Source organism: Micromys minutus (genome assembly GCF_963924665.1).
Source record: "Micromys minutus genome assembly, chromosome: 2".
Taxonomy (NCBI): domain Eukaryota; kingdom Metazoa; phylum Chordata; class Mammalia; order Rodentia; family Muridae; genus Micromys; species Micromys minutus.
The window spans coordinates 80797714-80823796 of record NC_137971.1 but is presented as its reverse complement, the minus strand read 5'-3'; the positions used below and the strand labels follow the sequence as shown (position 1 = coordinate 80823796).

General features: G+C 40.0%; 1 protein-coding gene across 8 annotated transcripts in view; it reads right to left on the bottom strand.

The window, feature by feature from the left end:
* Positions 1-26083, bottom strand: part of SOX6 (SRY-box transcription factor 6) — a 528984-nt gene that overhangs the window by 278668 nt on the left and 224233 nt on the right. For all 8 annotated transcript variants that reach the window (XM_080912300.1, XM_080912306.1, XM_080912305.1 and 5 more), the window contains exons 3-4: positions 23331-23571; positions 1231-1438 (exon numbers count right to left, since the gene is read on the bottom strand). In XM_080912300.1, coding sequence (XP_080768426.1) covers positions 1231-1438; positions 23331-23567 — 445 coding nt within the window. In that variant the 5' untranslated portion in view covers positions 23568-23571. The remainder of the gene's footprint in view (positions 1-1230; positions 1439-23330; positions 23572-26083) is intronic.

Sequence of the window (26083 nt, the reverse complement as noted above, 5' to 3'; positions counted from 1 at the left end):
ATCTATGAGTAAACATGCACATATACCCTCAGGTGACCAAAAGGACCAATCACACACGTGGATGTGTAAAGAGACATATGTAATGTGTGCATCGAGCAAGCACAAGAATTCTAAAGGTCTATAACTAAAGGGAAATAACTGAAAAGTTGATCATCCAAATTACCTCAGTGGTCTCCAGAGACATCGTTACATCAAAGCACAGGGGAATAATTAATATTTGTAATGTGATAATCATCAGGAACATTTCAAAATCCACATCGTCTTCAGTTTATAAGAGACTTTTGTATTCATTGTTTGGGTCATTTCTCAAAATGTTGTCATGTTGAATACGAATACCACAGCAATGTTTGAGTTCTGTGGCTTGGAGAACCGAGCTTTGGGTAGTGTCAGATAGGACTGCAGCTCCTAAGTTACTGCAGAGTAGCCTGGGCCACAGCAATCTCATTAGCATGGCAGGAAAGTGAGCAAGGCCTTTTAGACAGAGTTCCACAAATATCAATAAAACACAAACCGGTCTCTCCAAGAATAAAATTAAATTAGACGGTACCTGCCTGCTAATCAAAGTTCCCTAGAGTGTCACAGAGGTCTAAATTTCACTTACAAGTGAAAAGGCCAGGGCTAGGTCAGGCCTAAAGCACACAGATAAAGAACACATGTACACACTCATTGTGATAACCACGCAGAGCATTTTGCTTAAATGCAGGATCCACTGGAGTCCTGTAGAGAGACGCTGAGTGCAGAGGGCTGTGGCAGGAAGCACATCCCACCCTCGGGGAGCATCAGCAGCTCCCCACTCTATTCCGACATCCAGTGGTGAATGCGAAATCTTAAATGTATAACACTCATAAAGTGGAAGAGAAATACATTAGAAAAAAAGTTTACTTCATTTTGAAATGAGATATATCATCAAAAAACTATCTGCCAAAAGAAAATAAGAGAAGAATCACTAAATCTATAGTTAGGGAAATTCCCTTGCTTTTTTTCCCCAGGGTAATGGTTAAGCTCAGTTCAAATCATTAGAATATTGTTGTTATTTAAAAAAAAAAGTGCACATGCTTTGAGAAAACTGGGGCTATCTGCTTAGCACTCCTAGTGGACTTGGGTCAGCTGTCACTATAGTGATCTCTGAGTGACTATTCCCAGCTGGCCGCACATAGGCACTTCTGACCCTTGGGATCTTGGTTATTTTGCTATGGCTGGGGTAAAAAGCCTAGAGGGAAGTCCACATACCCTCCTGCTCTGTCCGAGTCATCTCCTCCAGCTTCTTCTGCTTCAGCGTATCCACCACGTCGGCGAGGCTCCCTTTGCGGCGTTCCGGGGTTCCAAAAGTAACACTGTTCATTATTTCTCGCTCCCGGCTCCCTTCGTCAGGCTTATGTGGTGAGGTAGACGTATTTCGGAAGGAATATAGGGAACATAACTTATTATTCTCTGATTCCTAGAAAGATAAAATGAGATTGCAGAAGTTATTAATATGTAGGTTTCTTTCCCAGCCATTCCAAAAAGAAAAAGAACAGAAAGAAGGAAATGTAACTTGAAGGATAGTTCATGACTGTCACTAGATGAAATAAATTATATTAGTTACTATAAAACAAAATAACTCAGTGAGACAAACAGAACTACTTGTCTGATAAGCAATGCTGAACTTTAAAGCAGCAGTTAATTACCAAAGAAACTAAGCTCAAAGCCCAGGCTCAAGCTGTTTCATTTTTGAGGCAATAAAGCAAAACTGGACATTTTGGCCGCTCATTCACTCATGCTTTGAGCTTACGAGCATTAGGTTTCAGTGAACCAGCAGTAGAATTGTTGAAGTGCTTCTCTTTAACTCTCTAACTTCTCTCTAAGTAATTCCTTTCATGAGCAATATTCTCCCCACAGACCAAAATATATACATCACACACACACACACACACACACACACACACACACACACACATACACACACACACACACACATACACACACATACACACACACACATACACACACACACACACACACACACACACACATACACACACACATACACACACACACACACACACAGTTTTCTCCTATTTTGAAACTTTAGAAATAGTGAAAGTTAGTTCCAATGCCCAGCACTGACTGCTCACTAGATAAAATGTCTAACTCTGTGCTGGAGAGTCAGCAATCTCACTACTGTGCCTGCTGGTGTTTGTAGGACACCAGCTTGTTTCAAGCTACACACATGCCCATAGTCACCGAAGCTCCTGCTGTAGCATGCTGTTCACATGGCATTTAAAAACTGTCCTTAACAACAATAAATGCTCATTACATAAATGTTTGCACAGGAATTACTTCCCAGTATACAAGTTTGCTAATTATTAGGAGACCCATCTATAGCTACAGAGAGGGAGAAAATCTTAGGTTAAAATATAAACAGCACACAGAAGCTTTCTGAATGAGAACCGAGAATTGGGGCGGAGGAATGCCGCAGCTGTCAGAGTGCATGGTGCTTTTGTAGAGGACTAGAGTTCATTTCTCATCATGCACATGGTTCATTTTGCAGTTCTACAATTCCAGCTCCAAAATATTTGATTTTTGTGGCCTCTGTAGTCACCTGTATTCACATATTCACAGCCACAAACCCACACATACACTTAAGTTAAAATAAAATAATAATTATAAAAATTAAGAACCAAGGGTTAGAGGCAGCTGTTACATGGCTGTAGCCCTCCATGTACCTTTTCTGAACAAAAAAACATTCTTTTCCTAATTAAAAACAAGAAAAAAAGTGTGAAATGTCTAGTCTTCCGAAATGTCAACATTCTAATGGCTCTTAATCTCTTTTCTTCCAAAGGCAACCCTGCCAGCTTGAGCAAAGGAAGCTGGGTCTGCGTAAGAGGCAGAGCACTGGCCTGACATGCAAGATACCAGGCTTGGTCTCCAAGAACATGTAACAGAAATAAATTAGTGCAGGAAGACATGGGAGTCTAGTGAGACAGCATTGGTATGTGGGTGTGTGGGAGCTAAAGCAGAGAGCTTCCATGTGCACTGAATGAAGCAATGGCTGTCTCAACAGTACTGCTGCCACCGTTCACGTGGACAAAGGGACCAGAGGATGGCGTAGCACTTGAAAAGTCCCTGGTCATGGTGCTGAGTCCCCAGACCAGAGATAATTTCCTGAGGGAAGGAACAAATAAGGCAGTGGGACTAGAGGCACTGATGTGACCCTTGATAAGTTTAAAATACTGTGATTACTTAGAAAACTACTGAATGGTCTGCGTTGATAGATAAACTGTGTGGTATGAATTTCAACAGAACAGTTTAAAACAGTGTGAGATGAGTCCTCTGCTCCTTGCCTTCATATAATTGCTAACACAATGCCAGAGGGGCTGTGTACAATGCTGAAGTCTGAAATAACCCAACAAGAACAAAGTAAATGGGTGAGGCATGGCCCAGACTTCTTTATCTTGTACCTTAACACCTCAGTCACCCACGGATTTGGCATCTTAGCTAACTTCTATAAGCATTCTATGGATAGAGGCTGAGAAACTTCTCTGTTCAATGCCTGCTGGGCTTAGGCCTTGACCCCTTACATGTTTGGTTCAGTCTCCATGTTGTACAAAGTCCCCAGAAACAGTGGTAGTGCCACTGTGATATTGGTAATGATCACTATATTCTTTATCTGTCACTTTCCCTCAGATGCAAAGTATGCTCTTATAGCCTAAAAATAAAAATCAAAGCCCTGGCACAAGCTAAGAGGAGCTGAATGACAAAACAGTGCCCCAGGGACCTGCTCGCCGACAGGTGACTCCCTTGACCAGAATGGAGGCTCTCTCACGGGTGTCAGATGGAGGCTGAAAGGCTCTGGAGAGGCACTGCAGACTATCACTCCATGCATGGAGTGCCATTTGTCCCTCAGGTTCAAGTTCAAGCTGTTCTGTAAGCTGGTGATTGCTTAGCTGTTAGACTGTGTTCTTTATTTTATGGTCATGGAATGTAATTACCGTCAGCCTATACCAAAGAGGATAACCAAGGGCTTCTTTATGTCAGTGATGACCATGCTGTCCTCTGTCCCATGATCTATGCAAAGTACCTCTACACTAACAAGTACGGAACATGGGGCTGCAAGGTCATGATTTCTTCCACAAAAGCCACAAGAACTACTCATATGCTCCCAAAGCACCAACACAGGCACTGAGTAAATTCGTGAGGGGCTGAAGTAAAAGCCAAAGCCCTTATGCTGGCCTTCGGAAACACGGGGAGGGGAGGTGCTTCATAGACACTGGGATTTTCACGAACAGAGATCTGCCCCTAGTTCACTTGAGCTAAACTGACAAGCAAATCAATGCATCTTTACGTTTGTCAAACAGGATGGCAGCAACGCCAAATGAGAGAGGAGGGAAGAGAGGGACATTGAGAGAAAGAGGGAGGAGGAGAGAGGAGAGAGAGAGAGAGACCTACCCACAGTGCTCGTGAACTCAGAGCAGCTGTGGCACCTGCACAAGGTCTGTATGAGATCCAGCCATTGACACTATGGCACGGACAGTGAAGGGCACTTGACAAGGGAAAACTGTTGAACAACAGTTTTCTGCAGCAGGATGAACAGCCAAGTAAAATAAGCATTTTTTAAAAATTTTAAAAAGTACACGACACTAATCTGGGAGGAGGGTGGGTGAGAGATAAGTTGGAGAGATGAGGGTAGGGAATAGTTATAGTCTCAAAATACTGTATTTCTATGTGAAGTTACCAAAAAAAATATAGTCAAAATAGAGGGAAAATATAGAGTTCAGCAAACAAACTTGACAAAAGATTTCAAACTACTCTAGAAAGTTACATCATTTTATGCAAATTAATTTAAGGAATAAAAACAGAGTTAATTTTGTAATTTTATAAGCTAAGACAGGTTCTTTGCCAGACCAACTGAGAAATATGTGCAAAATTTTCTGTATCCCTAGAATGACCCCAGGAACAAAACTATGGTAGCTCTGAGACATAGGCCCTGACCTCCCTGTAGGAAATATTGCTCCCTAAGAAGATAGCAAAATAAATCTATGTGGAGACTAAACTGCTAGCTCATTCTGTAGGGTGCTTGCTGTGCAAACATAAAGACCTGAATTCAGAGCCTCACTCTGATCTAAAAGCTGGGCATGGTGTCAGAAAGTCAGAATCCACTGCAGAGACAAGACAATCCCTGCAACTGATTGACCAGACACTTAATACAAATGGGTGAGCTATAGATCCAGTGAGGGACCCTGTCTAGAAATAAAGATGGAGAAGGTGGAAGAAGACACCCAGTATCAATCCTGACCTATGGAAGAATAGGCACGCACACACACACACACACACACACAACACACACACATACACACCACGAAAACAGTTTTGGAAAGTTTTAAGTTGTGCTTGGCCTTAACATTGCAATGTTAATAAATCTAGTGAGTTGTGAGATTTTTATTAAAAAAAAAAAAAAGAGAGAGGAGACGACTTCCTCCTTTGATCTTTCTTTGGAAAACAATTAGTAATTCACATGAATGATCACAGGAGCACCACACAAAGCCCAGAGTAAGGACCTCAGTGAACAGGCCACTGTCACACACAACAGAAATTTATAATAGATTTGTTTCTCTCAGCCTCTCTTCTCAATGGCTCCATCAAAAGTAACAGTTAAAATAAAAACATCTGGCCTTCTAATTTTCCCATCAATGAACAGACTATTTCTGTAATACAGAAAAACAAAAGTTACTTTGGAGTTGGACACTTAAAAGAAGTGAAAGTGATTCATTTATGAGCCTAAAGCCCGGTCTTCTTGAGAATCTTCAGAGACCTTTGTTATGATCTCTCTGCACTAACCAGAGAACAGCTGCTTCATCTTCAACTCAAGAATTTAGATAATACAAGAGAATCCTGATGGGCTAAAATTATACACTTACATGATGCATCCATATATGTATATATATGAAGAGAGAGAGGGAGAGAGAGAGAGAGAGAGAGAGAGAGAGAGAAGAGAGAGAGAGAGAGAGAGAGAGAGAGAGAGAGAGAGAGAGAGAGAGAGAGAGAGGCTTGAGGAGGTAATTACTGATGGGGCTAAAGCCCTCACAGATGAAATTTGTGACTCAAAATGCCAATTAGCAACTGAGCCAGGCCTTTTGTCATTCTTGCCTTTTGACAATAAGGAGACTGTTAATTGGCCCGCTCTGTCTCTAGAAAGTGCAGTAATGGACATCCTCTGACCATCTTGAGGCTGAGAAAAATCTCACCAGACTGAAACTACTGGTGTCTTGATTTTAGACTTTCTGAGTACTTTAGTTAGTTTTCTATTATTGTAACAAATACCTGAGATAAATCAAGTCTTACGGAAGAGAGCGATATTTTGCCTTATAGCTTTAGTAGTTTTGGTCTATGACCTATGAACCCCAATTCTACTTTGGGCCTTTGGCACATGTGCTGATGATAACATTGAAAACCTATTAAGGGGGAAAGCCTGACAAAAGAAAGAGTGGAAAAAGGAGCCGGGATGGAGAAAGGCCATTGTTAGTGCCCCACAAGCCCCGTCAAGGGCACAAGCCCAATGGCTATTTCCCACTAGGCTCCACTTCTCAACACCTCACAACAGCACCTGATGGAAGGGTCAGCCTTAAAACATGGACATTGAGAACACTCCAAACCACAGCTCCCCCACTCAGAACTCTGCGGTGTCAATAACTTCTACTGTTTATGAGTTCTCTACTCGGTGAGATTTTGCTGTAGCAGCAGAATGACTGACTCTGTCACATCATTTCCTGTCTGTCCTCCAAAAGTATACAACATCAAACGATATCCTCTTCTACATTAAAGTTGTTGAAATATCTTAAGAGATCAAATAATAGTATGTTAAGTGTGCTCTGTCTACCTTTTCCCTCTCATTTCTCATTTAACATAATTCCCAGACCCTTGTACACTCTAATCTCAATATATCTCTACAAATACTCCACTAAAGAGTGAATTCCCAGTCTGTTTTCTGGGTGGGAAGCAAGTCAGCCCTCAGCAAGAGGATCTCTGCCATGCCAATTGGACGGAGCTGGCAGGTAAACATCTAAATGCAGGTTTTCACCCAAAGTTCTTTCTACTCACACATCTATAAAACAGTCACCTCAAAAGTATAATGCTGTAATTCCAAATAAGCCCACCTTGTAAACCTTTCTGTTCCCACACATCTCTCTGCAGGACGATTTCCTCACTAAAAGGCTGCAATGGCACTTTTGATACTAATCTAACCCGAGAATTAGCAAACAGAAGTTGCAGTGCTTGCATGCCATTGCATAAAAATTTTTCCAAACTGAAGTACTCACAACATTCAGAACTGCCTGCTTCTGTCTTAGGGTCTCTCGAGAAGCAGCAGGTAAGTCTGTGCAGTGGCCAGTTCACATTAGAGGCATGCTTAGAGGTGCAATATTGGAGCTGGAACATTTCAAAGACTCTGGGTTGGAACAGCTAGAGTTTCAAGGCCACACTCCTTCCTCTATTATTGTGTGACTTCTCCCTATTGTGTCTCTCTAGCCTGGCTTCTCGGGGAGAGTTGGAGGAATGCTGCTGCTGACACTGTGTAAGTCAGTCAAGGCTCTCTCTCTCTCTCTCTCTCTCTCTCTCAATCTCTCTCCCTCTCTTTATTTTCTTTTTCTTTTTCTTGGACATTCACTGTATTTACATTTCAAATGTTATACCCTATCTCCCCTCTTTCTCCTTCCCCTCCCCTTGCCTCCATGGAGGTGCTCCCTCTCCCAAATACCCTCTTCCACCTCAGCAGCTTAGCACTCCCCAACACTGAGAAAATAAGCCATCACTGGACCAAAGTCTTCTCCTCCCATTGATGCCAGAGGATGCTGTCCTCTGCTGCATATCTATTCAATCCTTGAGTCATGGAGCTTGCCCACAGTCTCGAGGATGAGAGCTAGACTACCTCTATATAGAATAGAGCTCTAATTATATCCTCAAGTAGTTGCTGTGAGAAGTGAATCCTTTATAAAGTGTTTCATATGGTACCCACTACTAGCTATTCAGAAATTCTTTATTACTGAGTTCAAATGTCCTTTGTCCATGTGCTTTGTGTCATTTGTCTCTTCTGCATACTGTCATGATAGCCACTGGCACTATTTTTAGGATTTTATTCATACTAATTCATCTGAGTGGAGTAATGAGTCTAAACTACATTATACCCTTTGCTCCCAAGCTGAATCAACTAAGTACTGGCTCCTCACAAAGCTCCAGAAACCTTAGCAATTAGATTTTCTCCAGGAATGTTATCAGTGAGCCCTTATCCTACACATGCAAGTGAGCTATCTCCTCCCTAATTGAAGGCTCTGAGTCAGCTGGGCTGCTGCCACACCTCAGGGAGGAATGTGGATGTGCAGCAGTCCACAGGCAGAGGAGTGAAGTGGACTAGTGCTGCAAAAGTCAAACATGGTGCCCAGAGATAGGAGCTGGAGAGCAGAGATCAGAAATGGGATTTTGCCTGTATCCTGGAGTGGAGACCCATAAACAGGTTGAAGTCATTGTCACTGAAAGAAAGGCTTGAGAAATGGCCAAAGTCGCTGCATCAATCAACTCAGTGACTAGCTGCCCAATCTGACTCTCAGGACAAAGTACTGGCCTCTCTTACCCTTCCTTGAGCACATAAGCAAAGTAAAGCACACTTTCAATCTAATGTGATTTCCTACTTATTTTTTCTTTTGAAATGTGGCCACATGTATCCCAGGCTGTCCTCTAACTTGCTGTGTAGTCAAAGCTGACTTTGAACTTCTGATTCTCCTGCCTTCACCTCCTGAGTGCTGAGAATGTTGACATGTAGCGCCAGGCCTGTTTTGTATGGTGCTGGATCTAGGCTCTGTGTATGCTAAAAAAGCCTTCCACCACCCTAGCCACATCCCCAGACTCTGGTGTCCATTTTAGGCGCATCTTTTCTAGTCACAGCTTTATCCTTCCTTTAGCCCACTAAAGCCCCCCCCCAAAGATAATGTTTATTTAAATATGGTCACTCATCATCAATGTGTGGTTTGCTCATTATCAATGATATAATCAGAATTATAACATACAGTGAAAAAAAGTAAGACAAGGTTCTCAATATTTTTAAATTCATAGCATGTCGTTCTTTGAGATTCAGAAAAAGTAAATCAGAATTTCTAGGTAGCCTCGGAGTTACCTAACTTCTAACAATCTTTATACTCTATAATCTGAATAGCTAAAATTGGTTGAAGAGTAGAAGACACTTGTTTTAGTACCATGGAGAATGAGAGCCTACAGGAACAGAAATTAAAATGGAAATGTCAATCAGTCACATTAAGGTAACTCCCCTACCCCAATGATTTTACACTGAAAATGTGTTACACCTGGGGAGATAACAAAAGGGATTTATAGGAACTATACCACATATGTGAACTTATTAGTGAGCATTTCTGAGTTTTTTAAATATTATTTCTTGTTCTTTTTAAATGTTATAGTCTATATGTACATGTGTTTACTTATATATATGCATGTGTCATAGGCTAAGATCCATATATGAAGAAGAACATGTAGGGTTTTTTATGTGACCAAGTAGTCTCACTTACTATTACATACTCTAAGTCCATCTATTTTCCTGAAATGCTTGTGATTTCATTCTTCAGAGTTGAATAACATTCTGTTTTATGTATGTAGCAGCTTTCATTATCTGTCCATCTACTGATAGACTAGATGGGTTCCAATCCCCTGCTATAGGGAGTAGAACGCTGCAGTAAACATGGAGGTGAAGATATCTCTGTCACAGGAAGAGTTCTCTAGGCAAATGTCCAGAAGTGAAATATCATGGTCATATGACAGTTCTATTTTTAATGTTTTGAGGAGCCTCCAACACTGATTCCCACAATGGCTGTGCCAGTTTGCTCTCCCTGCAGCAGCAAGTCCTCTTTCTCAGCATCCTCTGCAACATTTGTTGTCCGATTTCTTGATTCCCATTATGATTGGGGTGAGTCATACCCCATTCAAGGTAAGGTTTACTGAGATTCTAAATCATAGAATTGTTCTTGAATTCTGATACCACTCAATATATCGTGACTATACTCAGCTCATACTGAGTCATTTGAAGAAAGTCCAAACCAATAATCCACCTAATTTATTAAAGTGTATTGATATTCAACTACTAGATATTCTAAAGAGAATTATGGATATTAAGTATCTACAAAAGATGCTAATAACAATAAAATATCAACTAAAACTGATATAATAAAAAGAAAAAAAAATTGTGTTCATGTTGACAATCGTTTCAGGGGTCAGTCTCCTCTGCCAAGGTGGAAAGTTCCCAGCATGACCTCAAGTCACGGACCCTGCTTCTATCTAGTCTAAGTTCCACTGGGATATTTAAATTGTGTTACATGAGTTTCATGTGTCTTCATATCCATTTACATTCAGTGGCTTTATCTATATACATACTATGTATGTGCTGTGCCTAGCTGTAGCTGTTCTGCTCATAGCTTTATCTTGGTTACAGCCCATCTTCCCTGAAGACAAGGTTTACATAAGAACAAAATCACTTTTTCATAAATGATCTCATAGAGAATTAGAATACACCATGGGCAGTGGATACAAGCTCATCAGTGATTTCAGACTATCACGTTAAACTGTTTTCTGGTGAACCAAAACCTGCCTGTGGGTTGCCCAGTAATCCACTACCAGATTACTGTCCTGGTGTCTAGAAAGAGTTGTCTGCCCTAAGTTCTAATAACTTCTGGATACAGAGGAAATTTAACTTCTTTAACATGTTAAAGATTATGTGTCTAGCATGGGAATTACAAACCCAAAAGTTTTCTAAACCGCCTCATATACTAAGTGGAAGTTTGTGTATTGACCAACAAATACACAGAAGAAGACAGAGAATGAGGGAGGGAGGGAGGGAGGGGGGAGGGAGGGAGGGAGGGAGGAGGGAGGGAGGGAGGAGGGAGGGAGGGACGGAGGGACAGAGGGAGGAGGGAGGGAGGGAGGAGGGAGGGAGGGACGGAGGGACGGAGGGAGGGAAGGAGGGACGGAGGGAGGGAGGAGGGAGAATGCAGGTGGGCAGGCAGGAAGGTTGCATCCTTAAATCCCAGTGTGGAGACAAGTTCTTAAGAGCACCTTGTGTTGTCCTCATACAGTCAGCCTTGCATACGCATGTCCTTAAAGTCATAATTCCCCAGCCACAGCCCGTGCGTGGATTCCGGTGCAGCTCATAGAATGAGAAACTCCTTAACTCAGGGACAGGCAGTTGGGAAAGGTTTTCTAGTCTAACTCCAAACTTTTCCGCCTTTCATTCGTTTAAGCTCAGATAACTTAATCCAACTCTTTATCTTTAATTTCCTTCTCTGTAAAATGGGAGCAATAGTGCCCCCAATAAAAACCTGAATGTGCTGGGCTGTTATGAAATGCATAATTAAACAGAAGAATCTCAGACCGGTGCCAGTCACATAAGCACTAGTGAGGTGACGCAGGATTGGTGGCAGTGGTAGAAAGCCCTGACAGTCAACTGGGTAGCTTCTCTGCAAACACCTCCCTCTTCATGGAAGAGGCACTGTCTCCCAAAGCAGTCTATTTCATCTTTGGGGAGCTGACAAATTTTCTGTTTATAAGAATATAAAGCCTATTTCAATCCATAAATTACAGAAGCACTTTCAATACAACACATGGCTACCAAAGCACCTTTGCACCTTACCTTAGCAAACTGGGGAAACATCCCGGCTTCCCTAACTTCTTCATAAAGATATAGTTCACAGACAGATAAGAGCCACTGCAGACCTTCACTCCTACCACTCAGGGGGCAGGTGGATCTCCATCAGTCTGAAGCCATCCTGGCCTGCCCAGTGAGTTACAAGTCAGCTAGGGGTACATAGTAAGACCCTCCCACAGAAAAATTAATGTTTTAAAAGTCCAGACATTCTGATCAGTCTCCCTGAAGTATATGACAGCTTTTTCCTCTCTCATAAAGAGTAGTGAACTGAGGAACCTGAATACTAACTGTACAAGAATTAAGTCACCCTATCAGCACTGCCTTAGGGGAGCATGTTTTTAAGTTCTAATGCCATGGCTAGGAAGTCTCATAAATGGCAATACTAAGTAGTTTTTTGGTAGTGGACTGTAAGCATTTTCAGGCAGAGATACTAATGGTAAACTCCTCAGAGGCCAAGCCAACAGCTTAGAATGTCAAGGCTCAGCTCTAGGCTCACTCATGTGTCTCCCAGCTCAGGCAGCCACTCACCCGGAACGTCACTGGGTGCTAACAATGCTGCTAGGCTGAACCAGCTCAAACTACTTCAACTCTGAAACCAGGGAGTTCAAAGTGGTTTGAGACTTGGCAATTACAATTCAAGTCTTTCGGTTTTGAGATGAAGAAATTCAAGTCAAGAATTAAGAATGGATTTCATAAGGTGGCATGACAAATCAGTGGCAGAGATGAGCACAGGCTTTGGTAAGGTAGGCCTCTGACATGTCCCCTTCCAGTCACACCAGAGAGAACAGCTCCACTACCCAGAAAGGATTCCTTCCCCCACCCTTTCTTGACAATCTGAGGCACTGGGTGTGGGAATAATTATGCAAAAATTGGAGATGTTGCACAAATTCTTACAGATCACAGGTCCACTGTGTGGAGAAGCCCAAGATTCCAGTTTTTTCTCAAAGTCTGCCCTAACATCAACTCTATTGCCTTCTTCTGAGCACTAGGCAGATGTTTTCCTCTCTCCTCTATCTGAGAGACACTGGGGTGGTTTAAAAATTAACCGTGTGTTATAATTGTGGTTGTTACAACCAGCAAGACAACTGGTGTGCTTAAAATTAGACAAACCACTCCTGCCATGTTCTTCAGACCTTACCCATCTTAACATTCAAAAGTACCAGATCCCAATTAGCACTTGTTAAACTCATTTGTGCCTTAATAAAGATGTATCTCTACAATTTTTTAAAGGCCAAGCTAATCTAGGGAAGAAAGACAGGACAGATTACTTTACACACTGTCCACGCTGAGTCAGCCCTCAAGCCTCTTTCAGCCCAACTATCTCTCTTCATTGGATTCTGTCTAGTACATGTTCCAGGTTTGAGAATTTCATTGCAAAAGTCTTCAAATGGCTTTCTAATACATCAAATACCTATGATGAGCTTAACAGGAAACTTGTGTTGATCTAGGAAAACATATGTAACATCATTAGCATTCTGATCTCAATTTCTACAAGAAGAACAAAATATGAGCAGACTAAAAATGATTTCCAGAGACTGCAGTGTTGTAAACTATGCATCCATCCATCCATTGATCTATTCATCCATTCATGTATCTTCGGATTTATCTCTGTATTTGCAGAAAAGGGGAAAACTAGGCACTAAAAGTCTCAACATTGACACAAAGCAGCAGGAAGTCTAACCTGCCCATCAGGTCCCATAGTGCCTGAAGCTCTGCCTTTCTCCACCTCAGGCAATAAGCCTTCATCTGACCTGAGCTGACAACCAAAGCCAGCCTGCACTTTCTCTTTGAGAGGGATCTTTCAAATACCAGAAAACTAAAATTCATTCCTTAACCTATTTTGTCATGAAAAAAAACAACACCCTAAACCATTATATTCAAATTATAAACAAAGTATAGTAGTATTTGTGCAAAATGAAAGAAGTGATCAAAATGAAAAAGTACAAAAGAAAACAGCTGAAAGCCAAATATTACCAATAAATTCAAATGCAAAAGTTTCCTCAATTTCTTCATGGAAACAAGAAGTTAACTGAAAAATTCTATAGAAGAGAATATGCATAAATCCGAACCACCTATAGACTGAAAGCATCCTGTGGAGTTCTTCATTTAGCAGAAAAGTATCAGTATCCTTGACTTGTTTAATCCTAGCTACTTCTCAGTAATTACACACAGACAGACAGACAGACACACACACACACACACACACACACACACACACACACACACACACATATACTTCAAAATAAAAATAATTTTCATCTAAGTGTTCTAACTCTTCCTTTTCCACTTTGTTGACATTTCACATCAGTGAGTGTCTTCTGAGACACCACTGTAGTCTATCTGTGCTAGAAAGAATGGAAGTCCCATCAGAAATCAGATGCATTTTAGAATATTGTATTCAAGCTACTCTCAACACACTGGTAGTAAAAATAATTTTGAGTTAAATAGTGATGAAAACAAAAGTTTACAAAAATAATTTCCAATCATTTTTGTTAAACAAGATTTTCTATTTTCTAAGGTGCTAATAAATAAAATATAAAGAAAGTAAATGAAATGCATAAATATCCATTTCTAATTTCAACCTGATTATAAAATTTTACTAGTGAAGTTTTGTTATTTATACTTTTGATCTAAGAATGTAATTCAGGCAAAGATATAATATTGAATTCGATTTGCATCACCTAGAAAAATAATGCCTAAGAGTCATGGGAATGTAGTAGCACCAAAATAATAGTTAGAAGATTAATGTTACAATATAATAAATGTTATCTCAGGGATAATAGCTCAGAGTTGTTCTTTTAAAAGGTTACACCTCTCTTGGGAAACAAAGAAAACTTTTAATTGAGAAGGACAATCAAATAATGGGATAATTTGCATATTAAAGTGATTAAGACACATCTATTGAAAGCTTGTCTAATGAAGATCGGTTGCATTTGTGGAGAACAGGGTGAGGTCTCTCCTGCTTGAGTCCTCATCAGAGCCCTTTAGGCTCTCCACCAAATGGTACAAGTGGGATTCAATTGCCTTCCTGGAAAACAGCTCCCTTGGAATTAAAGAAGATAGACCCTAAGAAAAGCTAACAGCCCTGGCTTGTGGTTACAAAGCAGAAAATGACCACCACCATCTTCCTCATCCCATTCCATCAGTGTAAAGGGTCTGGAGAGAGTTCATGCTCCCCTAAAAGTTCAAAGTGGTCCTGAAAATCACCACGCAGCAATTGATCCATACCCTCCTCTCTGTAGCATGTTTCTTAGAACATTACAGAAGTTCAGGTTTCATTAGCCCGGTCATAGTTTTCATTCTGGTGAAGTGACCACAGCCTGGCAAGAAGGGGTGGCATGAAAAATGGTGAAGGGATGTATACAGTGTATACATGGCCCAAACCGCCTTCAGACTGGAAGCGCGCCTATGGAGTTCTCCTTTAGGCAGAAATCAGATCTTTGGTGTCCTGAAGTAATCCCCTACTGATTAACAGCAACAAATTCTAACAGGATTATTTTAAAAGTAAAAGTCTTCTACATTCAAATATGTTAATCCATCAGAAAAAAATAAAACCTGAGGCTCATCCTGTTCAAGCAGCTTGTTCTGTGCCAGATTATACCAGTTTCTGCTGCAATCAAATCTCGCTTTAAATAATTATCATGGTACAACTTTTGCTCTGTAGAAGTGCAACTCCAAGATATACTCTCTATACTGAACCAGCAACTTAGGGAAGAGCAGCATCATGAGATGACAGGACACACTCTATGGTAGCATGTACACTGGTAGCTCTCAGAGAAAGAAAGGAAAACTATTCATGGGGAAACAAATCACATTCATTAGGAAAAAAAAACTAGGAAAAGATGACCAAAACACCCAAATGACAATACCTGTGATTGGGTAGAAATCTGTAAATGACAAGTGACATCAGTGATGGGGTTCAGTGCTCTGCTAATACAGCCACTGGAGCTTTATATGGACAAAGTGCAGAGTGAGTTGCGCTTGGCATAGCCCAGCTCCTTGAAGACAACACTGCATGCACAGTTTTATTATAGTGACAGGAAAGATATCAGGGACTGATTTCCCTCAAACTGTCAAAACACAGAAGAAATACAAGTCTTTGCATGGATATAGCAAAGTATGGAATTCCTAGATTTTGGCAGGTGTTCAATGTGTAGCCCACATAATCACATGCTAATGACTGGATTGTGCTAATCAGCATGCATACCTGATCCCTTCGTGCCCAAGGGGAAGTCAACCATTGCAGAGCAGCTAGTGTTTCTGCTTCTGATAAAGATTTTGATTATATGCCAGGTAAAAGGAAAACCTTTTCCAGAAAGTGTTTTTACAAAGAACTATGACATCACTAATAGGACAAAGTAGGACACAGCCACTCTGAATTCCCAAGGTGTCAAAGCTTTTCTCAGGAGCAATCCAATAACCTTTTCCCTTCTTATTTAAACAGCTAACCGAGGTTTGAGAAACTCTAAAAAAGTATCACGGAAGAAAAATAACAGAAAGGAAACGTAGGGCATGATCCAGGCATGAAAGTTACAGTCGAGTATCAGTGTGTTAAACACGTAAACAAGTTCCCTCTTTCACCGCCGTGGCAAGGTTCACAAACTCCACGCGGTAAAATAGGGTTTCCCTCTGTAGCATGAATTGCAACCAAGTCTGTGGTAAATTTCTTCACAGTAGACATAGATCAACCTGCCCTTAGGCATGAGGACAATACTAGTCAGACCAGGTGAACAACACTTACTGAATTATAGCCCCCAATGAATGTATTGAAATTAAATTCATCTGGGTGGTACCTAGTACCTTACATTACTAAATCTCTTTCTCTCATGCTTACACAGAAAAAACCTTGGCAACAATTCAACATTCTTAAATCTTTCAAAAAGAAGCAAGATGAGAAATCTTCTAAATGTCTGTCACAACACGAAGTGTGGCAGAAGATTAAATCCCCAGTGAGAATTCCTGGACTATGCTATCACACAATGACAACAGCTCTGTTCCGAGAAATGGTACGAAGTCCACACCAGAAATTTTATGACTCCAGTGAACTTTAGAAAACACTCCGTTGCTGACTAATGACTTCACTTGGCTGAAGCAAGAGCGCCAGAGAGGTGTGATAGCTTGCAAGCAAGGAAGCGTTGCTCCTGGTCACTATTATGTGGTCCAATGTGGCTATTATTATTGTTTTGACCAAAACAAAGGACAATCTTCACATTTTTTGTTGATGCGAATCTTACTTTAAAACTTCTCCAAAGGATGAAAATCACCATCTAAATCTTGCTCTTTTCTGTATTTTTTAAGTTTTTCATAGATTGATCAGGGATCACCAAAGATATGCATCAGTCCTATGATGGGATGCAAGTAATCAGCACCAGATTAAATTTTACTTCCTAAACTACAGTCCCAATACAAGCAAGAAAAGCTATTCTACTTGCATCTCTAAACAAAGGGTTCAGACATTCTGGGCTACGGGTACAATGTAGGTTTTTTCTACTTAATTAGATGAGTAGTTCAAACTCTGATATACATAATAACATTTTTGCCTAAAATAACTATTAATATGATTGTGAATGTAAATGCACAAGGGCATATGTGTATAAATCCTAATTTAAATATTTTGTCATGTTGTGCATTTTCCAAGAAAGACTTTATGTTGGCTGGGGATGTTGCTCAATGAATAAAGCACCTCCTAGTAAGCAGAATTCGAATTCCCAGGACTCACATAAAAGCCAGGCAGGTAAGGTGGTCAGTTTGTAATCATAAAATTCCTAAGTCAAGAGCCTGAAGAAATTAGTTAGCCAGACTAGGAAAATTGACAAGCATATGGTTCAACAAGTGGCTCTGTCTCAATAAATCAAGTGGGAAGTAATCAATAAAGACAACCAACGTCACCCTCTGGCCTCCATAAATATGTATATATGTGTGCATTCTCCAAAACATAGCTACACACATTGATTCCACGTACATGCACACACGCACGTACCCTCCACATAAATGCAGAGAAAGAGAGAGGCAGACCATCAGCTTCTCACCACATTTTCATGGTTGCAGAGATGTCACCATGGTTTGATCAGGGATGTGCATGGCTATCACCATGTCCCTGGTCCTTAGCCTCTCTTTCATTTCACTCAATTTTAACTAAGTCTTCATGTTCTCAATGGATAATCTTCCAAACTGTTCACTCTGCCCATCTCATCCCAGTTTCACCTGTGCAGTAGGAAATGTGTTCTATTAGAAAGTTAAATGAAGCATTATTACTGTCTTGTTTAAAATTTCCCAATGGCTTCCTCTTGCACTTGAAACAAAGTTCAAACGCTTCATTAGAGCCTTTGAGACTATAATATGTATCATCTGCCTGCCTCCTTGATTTTATTCCACATCATTCTCTCCTCTCCAGACACTCTGCTCTGTTTTGTTGTTCAAATACACTAATCAAAAGATGTTTGTAGTAACTGCTAAAGACATTATGCACTTTGGTTGCAGGACATTAAGAAATCTCAAATTGACCAGGAAACTCTCTTCCTTATGGCTAGCTTTCATGGTGCCAGAAGGTACTGTTCAGGCTACTGGGGCAGAAAAGACATTTCCCAAGACTGGACCCTACACGCTACAGCATCAACCTGCCAAAGAAGTTGTTTCCACTGGTGTTATCATGGTATGACAGTTGTAATAGTACCCAACTTCTTTCTCTTTGAATTAGAGATTTGCTTTATAAGAGGTATTTCTGCCTGTTACTGTAACCTGATCAAAAGTCCATGACTTGGAAGATCATAGACCCTAGTGGGGAAGTCTACTGAGGTTGTTTCACTAAATGGAGGGCTATCAAACTGCCCTCCTACCATATAATTGTGTTGTTCCCAACCTTGATCAGAGGAGCTTCTTATTACAGTTGATAGTAGCTAATTCAGAGACCAATAACTGGCCAAAGTGCTGATCTCAGGTACTAAACCATAGATGGGTCATCTCTATCAACCTCATCATATCCAAGGTTCAGGAAACACCATGGAAGAGCGGGGGGAAAACGAATGTAAGGGACACAGAGTGGGGAGAATAGTTGTGGAAAGTTTTTGGACATGACATGGCTGGTGTACACATCAACTCACATCTGTGATGGTTACCTGCATGAGACCTGAACAACATCAAGCCAGGGAAAATGCCAGGGGCTGCTGAGGCTCCATCTCTATGAAAGGACCTATTGACAGCTGGCAGCCGCTGATTCACTCTTCGGTGGAAAAGTGCCTACTGATAGGTGGTCCTCTAGTGAATGGTCCTACACTCTTACACATCTTAGCACACAGAGAACTATTAATATTATTTATTAATATAATAATTCATTTTCAAAGAGGATATGAAACAGGAAGGAGCTGGGTTGGTGGTTGTCAGGGGGAGCTGGTGAGAGGTGGTGGGCAAGAAGTGAATAGAAAAAAAAACATTTTAAATCCAAACACTGTAAAAAATGATAAATTGTAAAGATTTTTGTAGTTTTTATTATTACTACTCATAAATATTTTTTACTTATCATCTCTGCACAATTGACTTGTTCCAAATTTCAGCTGAAAGTTCTACTCCTTAGAAAGGTCTTCCTTCTGTTCAGCCATCCTCTCCTCACTGAATTGTCCTCATTGTTTGAATTTTCTTACTCTAAGACATGGTGCTATATAAATTCCACTAGAACAGAAACCTTATATTATCACAAGTAGTCTTTGTATCAGGAATTGAGTAGTCATTCCAAACCCACCATGGCCAATGGTGATATACCTCTTTAAATTATATTTTAAAGCCAAAAAAAAAAAAGGAAAATAATAAACCTGTACTAGAAGGAGAACACAGTATGGCATGCACATCTCAGCTAATTCATTTGATATAAGTAGCTACATAGAAATACAATCTTCACAACACGCCCTGCCCTGCAAAATATGTAATCTGCAGAGAAATTTACTAACAATACCTAGGCTCACACGCCCTTTCTACACTTAAGACTTTTGTGAAATATAATTATATATAAGAACAAATATGGGTCACCGCTATCACACAGATGTTCCTTCACACAGACATCAGAAAGAACTGTGCCATGTACATGTTATTACATAGGAACATTCATTGTTAATGGCACAAGGTCAATAAGAATAAAAATATACATCACTGGATGGTGGCAATGTTACTATGCCGAAAAGGTATTGGTATCCTGAAACCATGACCCAAAACTTGCTCTATGTAGAAGCAGAGAGCAATTCTTATGTGCACTAACTTTTTAACTATATAAAAAAAGTCACCAGTTGATAAAAAACACTAAATTTAAAATTAGACATTTTGTCATCTGTAATTCTTGTTTAAGATGTTTCTGCATTGGTTTGTGAATTTTTTCCCCAAAATTTTGATCCTTTTTCTGTGCATAGATTACTACACATTGTTTTCCTTATTGGAAACTGTATGGTATCTTACTTTGCTGAGTTTCTACTTCAAAATAATCAGGATTCTAAGATGCAGTTTTTTCTAGGCAGGTCATGGGGACTAGTGAGCTTTTTTGCTTTTTCTACTTTTGTTCAGTGAAACCCTCTGAAGTTGGTAGACCAAACACTGTCCAGGAGATGAGGACCATTGTGGAAACTGAATTACAGAAACTGAAGAGGTTCTGACAAATGTGTGTTGTAGTTTTTACAGTCATTCTTGGCTTTCATTTCTCCACAGCATTTGACAGGATTCAGCTGATAGTAATCAAGCAAGCAAACAGGATCCATAGAAGACAACCGCAAATGTCTGGGCTCTTCATCAGTGCTCTTTAGACCTCATAGTTAGTAAAATAAATTAAAATTTATATCAGTCACAGTCTTCCTACTCCAGTACACACACACTACACACACACACACACATACTCACAAACTATACAGACACACACACACAAACACACACACACACACACACAAACACACACACACACACACACAGGTCTGGCAGAACATAACAACCTTCTATTGTTTTTCTTTACAAGAAACAGAAGCTGCCTGGCGACCTGATCAGGTCCGAGGCTACGACCGCCATGTTGTTGACTCTATCTGGTAAAGAGGGAACACAGAGAAAGTCTCCACATGCAGCTGTTAGTTCCCATTTGTTAAACCCTTTTATTGCACCATATAAGTACACAGCTGGGAAATGCTATAGAGTGGGAGTTAAACAAATATTTTGGCGTTCCAGCATTTGGGGAACACAAAAGCTCCAGCAGAAAGCATAGCGAAAGTTTGAAAACATTTCTATGAGAATGGTCTCTTTCACACTAATCTATATCATGTTTGAAACCTTACGCTATTTTATGCTACCAAAAATCATATGTAACATAAATTATTACATATACATTAATGTCTACTTTTGACAAGCTCTGCATAACAAAAATTTCAGAGTAACTCATCAGAGTAACTTAGCACTTGCCAAAAATAAAGTTTTTCTAAGAAAAATAAGGAAAGTGTCCTCAGAAGAAGCAGAACTTAAAGTGTACTGTCCCTGCCTCTCCCCATACATTTTCCAGTCCAGTTACTTTTCTTTGCTCAGGCCTGCACATGGCATCAAAGCACAGCTATCTTGAGCCAGTCCCTCTCCATGCCCCCTCTTTGTTTACACTAATCCAAGCCACTGTAATCTTTCATCTAGATTTCTGAAATAGAAACCCCAGGGCCCATCCTTCCACTCCTGCTGCCCACCCAGCCATTCACTGTGCCACAGTTGGAATTATCTATGAGAAACCTTCTATAGCGCTTCAAAGGCTGTTCCCACTACACTCAGATCAAATCTCGCCTCCACAATGCCATCTCCAAGGCCTGTATGATATGGCCCCTATCTATTTTTTTCCAACCACATCTGATGCATCTTCATTTACTATCCTCTGACCACAAAGACCATCTTTCATTTCCTTAAATTAAGTTCTGGGTTTATCACCTCAGACACTCCATAAATGCTATTCTCTCCAGGGATTTATTCTTTGCCCTACTCTGACTACTCCTCCTTAGGTTGGAGAAAGGCATCTTATCCATCTATCCAAAGTTAGATTTGCCTCATTGTGCTTTCAGACATCTTCTGCATAGCATGCACAATCTGAACTATACACGGATTTGTACGTCTGTCCCCTGTCCATGAACACAACCTCCAGGCAGGCATACATCACATCTGCTTCATCATAACACGGCTGTAGTTAGGGAATGTGTGGCATCCAGAAGGTGCTCCATAAATATTTGTTCAAAAAAAGACCAAGCAGAGTCTCCTTATCCTGCCTATTAGCAGAGCATGAATATCTATCTCAGCCATGCCCCTGTGCAGACATGGAATGAACAAGTTCAATCAGAAAATGTTCTCCATCCCTGCCTTGCTATATATTTGCCTTCCCTTTCTCCTGGAAGATAAATCTCCAGCCCAGAAAACTGCTCACTCTTGATTCCCCATGTATAAAATAACAAAATGATGTCATTTGCAAGAAAATCTGAAGATCATCATGTTAAATGAAGTTAGTCAAATTCACAAAGTATAGGTATCCTCCATATATGGAATGTAAGTTGAATATGGTGCGAAAGAGAAACATGGACCTACAAGGACTATCAGGAACTTAGAATAGAAAAAGGAGAGGAAGGGGGGTGTTTAAGAAATGGTGGAAGAGCAAGAAACTATAACATGCACTGAAAATATCATAATGAAATTTGTTAATCTATATATTAAGATGTGCTGAATAAATAAGGTCTACAAATCATGGAATAAAACTAAAGTTATTTCATTCAGTTTTGATTCCCTCCCCCATGCCTATATTGTGTCTACAAAAATAACTTGGAAAAAAACCTTTCTCCTTGTGCAAGTTTTTCATATCCATATGTTCATTTGTTAACCAAGGCATTTAAAATGGTTCCTTGTGTTCTGTTTAGGAATAAAACTCTCATTGTCTACTTAAGATATTTTTCAATAACTTAATTTTTGATCACCCAAAACTTAAGAAATACAAGCTAGGGTTAAGACATATTAAGGTTCTTGTTTCTTCTAGATGATTAAAAAAAAATGAAGATTGTTGTTTTGGCCTGGTAATTAATGTCCCTCCTGAGGCTTCTATTTTGATGTTTAGAAGAGAGAATTTGCCATGGGAAAGCTGCCGACTCCTGTATCACTTGACATGCTGTTTCTGCTTTTAGAGAAAACCTATGTGGTCTGATTGGATGGTACGTGGGGGCCTTGAATGCTCCTTTGATATTAACATATAGGCACATGAGTTGTCATTTCAACTGATAGATACAGCCATTTCCTTATTGAAGATGTAGTCATGCTATGATTTCATTCATGTGGACATCTTTGCTTAACTTAATTTTTCAATATTAATACACAGCCACGCTTTATTAAAAGGCCTCTTTTGTGACATTACTAAATTAATCACCTTCAAGTAGAATGGAAAGATAAGATAACTGACTTTTCTTGTCTAATTCCTTGTTCAATATTCTTTTGTCAAGCAAACCTAATGATGGCAACTGCTTTGCAAGGTTCCCCAGTTACCAGAATAATAACTGTATGCCTCATGTTTGTTTTGTGGCCTGACCGGGAGTACTCTGAAGCCATGTAGCTTAGTTTTCCTTACACATCTCCTAATGGCAGGGATGTAGACACCACTGGCAGCAGTCAGCAGACTTTTGGTGCTCACCATTCTTTGCTGAGATGACAGAACGCTGTCCCAGTCAGCATCTTGTTGAATGGTACTGACAAGCGTCGGCAGCTCCTCAGAGTGAGGTTTGTTGTGCATTATGGGGTGCAGAGGCAGATGGGAGGCTGGGTGTTGATCGCTGCCCTCTTCCTTTTCCCTTGAGGTCAAATCCTGGGTCATTGTTTCCTCTCCATCCGCTGTACAGGCAAATGGAGAGGTGGCTTGCTTGGAAGACATTCTTCTGCAGAAGGAAAAAAACAATGGATTAGAGGACCCCCGACAAGCAAACCAGAAGCTGTGGTATTTGACTAATGTGAGCAAAAAAAAAAAAAATTTTAAATCTTTGAAACTGAGAGAAATTAGCAGTCTGAACTACCGACAATGGACTGTTGGCTTCTCTGTTCCCTTCCTCTTTGCCCCTTCCACCTAACTGCTGCAAATCAGATCCTTACATGCTTTCATGATGTACAATGTATGTGTTTGTTTGCCCTTCCTTTCAGCTTTCCCAGTAGATTATGAGTTTCAGAGCAGGAGACTCGGGTTGGGGGTTAGCAATGAAGAGAATAAGAGAGTGGATAAACAGACTAATGAGCAACTTTAAGGAATGACTTCAGAGAAAGAATATCTGACTTTCTCCAAGAGCACTGAAAAAAAAATTAAGCCTATTTTTAAAACAATTACAAACTGATTAAATAATTTTCCCTAATATGCTAAACAAATTGGTCATGACTTCCTATCTTAAATCTTGATTATGAGTGTCAGACCACACATCAGTGGCCTATCTGAAGCTTTTCTGAAGACCTCCTACATTGAGAATGGCTTTTTAACTTTTAAGTGCCATGAATAGTTTCTAGTGTTAGATAAATCTTATAGCAACTTTGTAACATTTAAGTTGAATTTCTGAAATAATTATACCTCCATTTCATGTCAGAAATTATACACATGATTCATAGCATTCACTATGAAAAAAATGCCTACTGTGCACACTAAAGGTTCAAAAATCTGTATCATGAAAAGAAGTCTTCACAAAGAAACCGTCAAAGGACTGTGTAGTAGGGTTTTCATTTTGTGCTTCAGATGAGATACAAAACCGTGATGTCATACAAAATTTAAAAGCTCTGAGAACATCACTGTAGAGAGATGAATTTCTTAGTAAAGGGGCTCGTGACCAAATGACTAAAAGTTTTCACATCAACTGAAGGAACCATTTTCCCCCGAAAAGTTGATGTTGATTTTTATTTATTGTATTTCCTTTGAAACTGCTGTGTAATAGAAGGAAACAATCGCCACCTTAATTGCTCTTTAACATTAATTGATTTCATACCATTTTTAAATGCACAAATCAGTTAACATAGGGAACCACATGAGCATTTTTCAAATTAGCAAATCATTAACTTGCCTGTACTGTTTCTACAGACAAATAAATACTGATTAAAGGGTCTAGAAATCTGAGATTAACAGTTAAATTTACAAATCTGTCACATGCTTTCATGAATATTGCAGTGAAGGAAATATCAAGTGCAAGGAAAAATAATTAAGTTAATTCCAATTTAAACAGTAGTTTTTATGTAGCAGCCCATGTTTCACATAGGATTTAACAGCTAATGCTAAATTTCTCACAATTAATGAGGGGGCTCAGAGTTAGTATCCTACAGTGAAAAACATTAATAGAAGATCAGCTAAACTAATTATGCGCAGTTCTAAATAAAAGTATTACAGGCTTTTGAAGTGCTTTGAAACATAATAAAATGCTGATACCTACTTATAATAATCATTGTGCAAATACTAAAACTTTCATCTACTTAGATGAGACTGGAAAATAGAATAAGGCGGTGTGCAGATGAATCAATAAATAGCTCCATTTCCCCTAAGAGGAGAGAAACCATTTCTAAGACTCTGACAAATTCTTGAGTGACTCCTATTGGTACTAACAAATGGGCAAATATATGCACACACAGAGAATCACAACCAACAGCTGAGTCTTGGTAGTGAAAGTCACTACTGAACCCAGTGCAGCGGCCCCAGAACTGCCACTCACCGCAAACCCGGGCAATGGTACCTGACCTGTAAGTTGTCAAGCATCGGTCACAGGCAGCAAGAGTGTCTGCACTGCTCAGATGATGAGCAGTTAGCCCTAATGCAATCACACATGTCAAACTAAGTGAGTTGACTGCCACCTCTTAGAAACAGTTTCAATAAAAGTAAAGAAAAAAAAGTCATAATCCAAAACTCAAAGTGACTTGCTTCTCCCAACAAACAGCCTCTTATTATAAAGTGCTCTGGTGCCTTCCAGTAGCAGTATCTGTGATTATCACTCTAGTATAAATTAATCATGACACAAAATGCAAAATGTAAACAGTCTCTTAAGAATCATTTTGACGACAGACTACACTGGCTAACAATGGGATACGATCCTCATTAAACAACTCTGCAGCTGTAAAAATAGACTCAATCTGTCCACAGCTATGAGTTGACTTTAAAGACTGGTTGGTGAGTGTTTTTCTTAAGGAAGGCTGGGCCCTCAGTCTTAATCAGCCAATAAATTATTTCCTGCAATTACATTAAATAGAAAATTATCTTCAAATGGGGAGTGTTAATTGAAAATCAAAATTCAGAGGGAAGTTTAGAAATTACACGCTGAATACAATTAGTGGAGAAAGGCTTCACCTCTCCTTCACCGGTGGGCGGGCTTCTGGTGAACCTCCAGTGACCCATCAGAAGCCTATTTACAGTGCCATACAAGCTGTCTTTGA